The sequence below is a fragment of the Schistosoma mansoni genome, chromosome 1, assembly GCF_000237925.1.
Source record: "Schistosoma mansoni strain Puerto Rico chromosome 1, complete genome".
NCBI lineage: Eukaryota > Metazoa > Platyhelminthes > Trematoda > Strigeidida > Schistosomatidae > Schistosoma > Schistosoma mansoni.
This window is the reverse complement of record NC_031495.1, coordinates 36,865,599-36,873,176: the sequence shown is the minus strand read 5'-3', so window position 1 is coordinate 36,873,176 and position 7,578 is coordinate 36,865,599. Positions and strand designations below refer to the sequence as shown.

The 7,578-nt window shown below is 39.8% G+C and overlaps 1 protein-coding gene across 2 annotated transcripts; it reads right to left on the bottom strand.

The window, feature by feature from the left end:
* Window positions 1-3,874: 3,874 nt before the first annotated feature.
* Smp_103830.1 (hypothetical protein) lies at window positions 3,875-7,101 on the bottom strand (the record flags this gene model as incomplete). Of its 2 annotated transcripts, XM_018794282.1 has the most annotated exons (3): window positions 7,041-7,101; window positions 4,348-4,534; window positions 4,004-4,303 (listed from the first exon to the last, which is right to left on the bottom strand). In XM_018794282.1, exons 2-3 carry the CDS (start codon window positions 4,510-4,512, stop codon window positions 4,004-4,006), a joined length of 465 nt encoding a protein of 154 aa, XP_018648710.1. In that variant the 5' UTR covers window positions 4,513-4,534; window positions 7,041-7,101. The 2 variants fall into 2 exon arrangements, with proteins under 2 accessions (XP_018648709.1, XP_018648710.1); XM_018794281.1 differs by lacking the exon at window positions 7,041-7,101 and having other exon boundaries at window positions 3,875-4,303; window positions 4,348-4,556.
* Window positions 7,102-7,578: the final 477 nt, after the last annotated feature.

Genomic DNA, 7,578 nt, shown 5'->3' with positions numbered 1-7,578 from the left:
ACTTTATTATTGAGCTGTTTGAGCCGCTACTGACCTGCAGGATTTAGATCGTTACACTGAATGATAGCTGAGTAGTAACCAATATCATGATCTAGAATTTAGTGATGATCGAATCCTGGGTGAAATGAAGTAAATAAGCTTAGTTAATTGAAAGTTAAGTCGAAAATACCAACACACAAGATAATCTCAAGTGTTAACGGTGTGCGGGAGGTTGTTACATCTCCGTCGACCATATGACAGAAGGATACCTCTTTCTGACAAAATGCAGTCTTCTGTTAGAACTGAGTAATAATACCAGGATGTTTGGGATGCGTTTCTCCCCATCCAAATGTAAATTGTTACTCCAGGACTGGCCTGCGTCAACACCTGAACTAAGCAAGGATAGGGAGTGAAGTAGTCGAACGCGTCGATAACTTCACTTATCTTGGAAGTCTGATCAGCCCTAATGGGTTGGTGTCTGACGAAATCTCAACACGGATTCAAAAAGCTCGTTTGGTTTTTGCCAACTTACGTCACCTATGGCGAAGACGAGATATCCGTCTATCAATTAAGGAACCAGTATACTGCGCAACAGTTCGCTCTGTTCTACTTTACGGCTGTGAAACATGGCCATTAAAAGTAGATGCTCGCAAGTGAATAGTATTTGACCACAGATGTCTTAGAAATATTGCTCGCATCTGCTGGGATCACAGGGTGATAGTGAGGTTAGACACAGGGTATTAGGGAATGATGGTAAATCAGTTGATGAGGTTGTGAATCTTCATCGACTGAGATGGTTGCGTCATGTGTTACGTATGCCTGAACATCGATTAGCACGACGCGCAAAGCTGATTAGTGTTTGGGTTGGTTAAAAAAGAGTTAGGGGCGGCCAAACCAAAACGTGGCATCAGTGCTTGAAGTCACTAACTTCTAGTCTGAGCCATGTTGGCAGATGCAGACTACTTGGTTGAGGTCCGCGTAACTATCGTAACCAATGGTTGGAGACTCTGTGTGACGTGGCTCAGAATCGATCACAATGGTGTAGGTGTATACACTCTTTGTATTCCCTTAAACCTTGAGATTAAAATTGCTTCATAACTTTTTTCCTTCCTATACCATATCCTTATATACAACCTTTCTTTTACATACTAGCACAACTAAATTAACTGCTTCTATGAATCCGGTGTTCTTGTTGTTGTGCTGACGAGGTATGGCAACTTGGACCGATGCATAAATGTGCCTGGTCCTACGTTGTAGCTGACTGACCTCTTTCTGAGGTACTTGAAGAAGAAACTGGATTAGTAGCGATCCTAGTAATCTGGTAAAGAGATGAAACTTGGAGAACTACCACAACTATTATCAAAACAGTACAAGTATTTATAAACAACTGTCTATGCAGAATACCCAAGGTTCGTTGACCGGATATCATCAGCGACAACCTACTGTGATAGAGAAAAAACCAACTTCCATCTGGAAAAGAAATTAAGAAAAGACGCCGAAGGTGGATAGGATATGCATTGAGGAAGCCATTAAACTGCATCACAAAGCAAGTTCATACTTGGAATCGTGAAGGGAAAAGGAGAAGAGGAATACCAAGGGATACATTAAGTTGAGAATTGAAGGGAGACATCAAAGGAATGAATATCAATTTCAAACAACTGGAAGGAACGGACCAGAACAGAGATGGTTGAGAAATTCTGGTGGGAGATCTATGCTTCTCCACAATGGGTAGTAGGCGTAAGTATGTAAGTTAGCAATCTGGGAGCGCGGCTTTAGAGTCCGAAGGACAATTGCTTGAGGTGGGCCACAAATAACTTTCCAGTTTTTGATGTGTTAAATCCGCGCCTTAACAGGTTTACCACCAGCAACGGAAATTCCTGAGGTGATGTGTGTTATCTTTAAGACCGATCTCCTCTAGTCCCTTCGCTTTATTGTAAAAATGCAGATAATGGCTGTCTGGGGAAACACCCTGCTGTTGTCTTACACCAGCATCATGGGTAATACAACTACTCTCTCAGACTTCTGATTGTTGCTTTTAGTATTATAAAAGCCTAGCAAACCTCTCTGACATGGTAGTACCCAAAGGAACAAGTGTTTTGATGTGTCAGAACAAAAACTAGAAAAATAGTAACTTCCATAACTATTTTAATGGGCTAATACTGTTTACACTCATATTGCGTGATTACCATATAACTGGATTACTAGCTCTTATTTATTTAAACACATAAATATTGGTACAAGGAAGCACCAGATAAATATGCGCCACACAAATCTCATTTGATTTGTGTGAGGGATGTGATACTGCCCAGGTGCCCAAACTGAAGCAGATGGTTTTCTTAAGGGGCCACACCCGGAGCCTCTGACCTGAAGGTCTAGTCCACAAGGCAGTGGAGCATCGTGAGGAGATGCAGTCCCATGGTAGCCGGTGACCAACAATTGGTTCACAAGCCATTTGTTCCTTCAGGATACTGGAGCCCATGTTCACCATTGGTTTGGAATCAGGGTTTTCCGACTCCCCTAGGTGAACTTTCCGTGTCTACCGACCCGGTTAAAGCGCCGGATATTCGCGTTTCGTCCTCTCAATTTCGTAAACAACACCCTCGCCACGAGAAGGCAGTGAGTAGGACTTCTCTGGCAGAGGTTATATATTCGCGTGGCCATGTGAGAGCATTTCGAGAGGGAGAGCGAACTCTCCCCACTCTCGGCCGTACCAGGGCATTTGGGGGCGATTACTAGCTCTATGTTCCGTTTAATCTTTCCGTCAACTCACTAACCATTATTATACGGCTTTTAATTCTTAATTTATTTTATAGTGTAATGTGGTCCAATACGTCTGTGTATAAACCCACATGTGCTTGAGATAAGTAATGATAAAAGCCTGGCTAGTGACTTCTTTTCGGGCTCAAGACAAAGTACAGAGAAAAGTCTGCAGATAAGTGGACCGATAGGATTGTAGCTTACGTAAGCTAAAAGTTAACTGTGCATCTCATAACGTATACTTGGTCAAGTCTACAACGCTAGACTATGGACGGGATAGTTGACGCGGGATATGAATCTACAAGGTTTGTGATTGACAAATTTAGCATGTGATATTGAATAGCATCTCAAGATGACATGTATCACCTCAACATAGCTCTGTTGAGTTACCACAACATACAAGCCAGACCACCTAGTGAAAGGAGTAGCTACGATCAGGTAGTTGTGAATATAACGCTTCTCAATAGAATAATCTTGAAGACCAATAATTTTCGTTACTCTCTCACTAATTTTATTTATAAACATGTGGGGGACTTATTCTACCCACGAATTGGGTCTAATCTCGGACAATATACACTATTAACTAGTAAATACAAAACGAAATGGAACGTGACTTGATGTACATCAGGAGATTGTGAATCATCTTACGCGAAGCACTACATTGGGCTTACGAAACGTAGACGTGAGAAACTTACCAATCACTTCTGCATGTGTGCATGGTACGTGTAAGTAACTGAAATGTAACACCTCATGAACTAGCATAGGTGATTTTCTTTGTACAGCTTTACGACAAAAATATGTACTTAGTAGACTGGATTATTTATTTAACCGTTGGGTAGTAGACATCAATTGGATATATCTGTTAAGTTTTAAGCGGTCAGGAGATATCGTTAGCCCCTAACCAACAAATACTGTTCATGGAAATTTCACGGATATATGGGTGGCTAGTGAGTTGTTCTTTATAATTAATTATCATTCAATAAAGCAAACACTATCATCATTGGATAACCCCTAATTTTAGCTTTAGAAGACAGGAAGTATATCGAAATGTTTAACACTGTAGTTAGAAAATATTACGTACGGTAAGGTGGATAATATAGTCGTAATTGACTGACTGCACGAATGAAAAGTGAAGTTTAATCATAAGCCAGGATTATAAGTGCAATGTAGAATATGAAACATACAAATAAATCCAAAACAATGTGTTAGAGCTAATGTTTAAGGATTGAAATATATTTACAAGTGATCGTAATATTACGAGGGTTATTTAAGCGACCCATTTCATACATCGTGTATCTGAATGTATTTCATAACACTTCCTACTGCAGTATGGTAGACCACAAACTATACAGTTATATAGACCTTGAAAACCACAGACATTACAAAACTTTCTCCTAGGTAGCCTGCTCGGAGGAACGGCAGCCGTAAAATAGCAGGCACCAGTAGTTCCTCCTTTGGTTGCTTGATATTCTTCATCCAGTAAAATCTCGAACGTTTTCCTACAGCGTGCACGAATATTCGATATGCGTTTCTTTTTTCGGCGCTTATTGTTAGCTGAAACATCATCCTAAAACAAAATGTAGTAAGCTGATGCTGAAGAACTATTCAAACCTCATCTCCAAATTGTGGTCTCTTCGTTCCCTTCACATCTGAGTGGGGTTCTTCAATGTGATTATCTTGTTCCAGCAAGCTAAGAGTTTTTCTCTGTCTCCTTTCTTTAGCTGCATCATCTAAAGGACGTCTAGTAGCCTCACGCAAAAGTTCGCGTTTTTCCATATCATTAGATGTATTCACTCTACTTTTTCGCATTAAAGGATACCAAAAAAATAAAAAAAGGTTATTCTAAAGTTACGCTTGAGCTACATGCTAAATATAATTGGTACTTGATTGTTGGGTAAAAAGGTGCAAAGAACAACAGCTGTTATGGAAAAAATCGATTCTCTGGAACACGGCACGGATTAAATAGCATATCGTAGGCGGAAAGTATGCGGGACGTGACTCAGAAAAAAAATATATATGTAAACTTTAGCTCTAATTAGCTGTCCAAACGTCGTTAAGTCCGAGACAATCGCTCATGATCGCAAAGAAGAATGCTTAGACTAATTAACGAATACAACAGTTTATAATCTGCTATACTGAGGGAATCAGCTTCAATCTTGGCAACACCGCTTGGCGTGATGCTACCGAAATTGCCACGCCGAGGCACACTACCAGAAAACTGGAAGCTGAATCACATCACACCAATTTTTAGAGGAGGTCGATGCAGCAACCCTTCAAGCTACCGACCAGTAGCACTTCTCTCTACCTTCAAAAATTATGGAGTCTCTGATATGTGTCAGTATGCATGATTAATTATTATCCATAAACTTCTTTTCACCCAAACAGCAAGGTCTCAGAAAAGGTCACTCATGTATAACCAACCTGCTGACTGCGGTGGACAGATGGACAACCATCCTTGATATCAAGGGGAAGGCTGGCGTCATATACATTGACTTTTGAAAAGCTTTTGATAGGGTCAACCATATATGTCTTATCAATAGACTCAAACGGTTAAGTGCCGAATCACCTTTAATTGGTTGGTTCACTTCATATCCAAAAAATCGACATTTTAAGGTCAGGGTTAACTTCACTGTCTCCCAGGCTATGGAATGTCCTAGTGAGGTCGTCCAGGGTTCAGTACTAGGGCCTCTTCTTTTCTTGATTTATATAAACGACCTTCCACAACAGGTATCGTCTGACCTATTACTTTTTGCTGATGATATGAAACTTTAGAAAGAGATACGCAACCAAGAGGACATGCTGGCACTTCAGGAGGATCAGACTCGTCTTCAAAGTTGGGCAGATGACAACGAACTTACTCTCAACACTTAAAAGTGTAAAGTAGTCCGTCTGAGACATGTTGCAGACTACAGTTACAACTTAGGAAACTCTCCTCTGGAAGTATCCCTCGTTGAAAAAGATTTAGGAGTTTTGGTACCCTACGATTTGAAGTCTTACTCTAACTGAGACGAGGATGCCTTATGAACAAACCTTGCACTGGTAACATTGAAGCGCATTTTTAGCCAGTTTGATAGAAGAACTTTCCACATAACCTTCAACAGTTTTATTCGTCCCCATTTAGAATACGGAAACATAGTATTTCCTCCCCCACTCTAAAAGGATAGGGACACCCTGGAGCGTATACAACGGCGAGCCAAGAAATCAGTTCGGGGACCCAAATTCAAACCTTATGAAGAGCGCCTCGAATCACTATTCCTTTACCAATCAGAGTATAGGCGTCTTAGGGGTGACTTTCTAATGGTTGACTGTATCCTTAACACTTCTAGACATCCTCTTAGACACCTACTTAAGTCTAGCTCCAACACAAACCTTAGGGGTAACACCCAGAAACTAGAGACAATACAGCAAAACGGACTGTATACACACCTGTTACCCCTTGAGAGCAATCAAATGAAGGAATTCACTGCCAACTGGGCTAGTAAAAGCGACTTTCCAGGAGTCCTTTAAGAGGCAACTTGATATATTCTTAATGACTGAAGACAGTATCTTACTATGATTTATCGATTTTTCTTCCTTTTTCCTCCTTAATAGTTAGTATACCTAGGTTCCTAAATGGAGGTATCGGTGATCTTTTACTACTAGATACGGAAGCCCGTTAAGCGAAAGCTTCTATTCCGTCCAGAACCATTCGGACTATATTCAAAAAGTTCACTGCATTATCTGACAAACGCTTAAGAACGCATCACCAACCACATGTCAAATCTACGCTATTATGGTAAAAAACAAGACTAATACAAGATGACAAAAGCATATAAGTTACATTACTCTGAGATTCTGTTTACGATACAAATGTGAAAGTATTAAACAAAACACCAAGTAACTAAGTTCGTATAGCGCTTTCTTCCATTATTCGCTGATCCTTGTTTGCATACAGTACACATAGCTTAAAAATGACTTTTGGTGATAGAATTTATAGTCTTTTGGTGTACAGCAAACACAGCTTTTTACGTCCATTTGTATCAAAAAACGATTATTTTAAAATTTACTTTCTGTATTCAATCGTTCTCGGATCGGCAGGTAATATCACTATTTTTACTGTATATGTTAATCGGTTGTAATCAAAATGTACTGCTGCAACAGAACTGTTTACATTAGCAAGGTTATACTATTTACTGATCAAGGTCATTTTAAAGGTAGATGATATATACACAAACAGAACACTTAGCCCTCAGAAAATTGGTGGGTCATGACTTATTAACAGTAAACTGGAAGTCCTTTGGAAAATTTTCCAAAACCTCAACAACCTGGATTATAAGGACTTGTCCGAACATTGTAACAAGCCCTGCAAATCAAGCGGCTTCTAAGTACAATATCCAATAAAACACAGACCTGTTCTTCGATGCTTTAACCAGTTATGGAAACTAAAGTGACACACTGCCTGCGAGGATTCTGTATCACTTTTCGTTTGATTACGTTTCATGTCATCAGAACTTGCCTAAAACGTTTGGTCAAACATGGCTTCCGTTAGATATAAGTGATTTGGGCCTGTTTATTTTCAGTTTTTTTCTCAGTTTCAGTCTAGGAAACGAAAAATATTTATAAGGTTCCATCAGTCTTTCAAACAGTGATTTCAAGATCCAGCAAACTCTCTTTACAACCTGTCTGTAGATGGGTTTTTAACTACATGATGAGGTAAGAAATTTTACTCCTTGATGATTTGGTGGAATAATCGGCAATTGGCTGACAAGTTGTCTGTTGCAGACCTGTGGACTATTTTTAAGTTCCTTCGATGACTCTTTATTTCGGAATATAGGAAAAATGGAATACAAGATGTAAGGATAT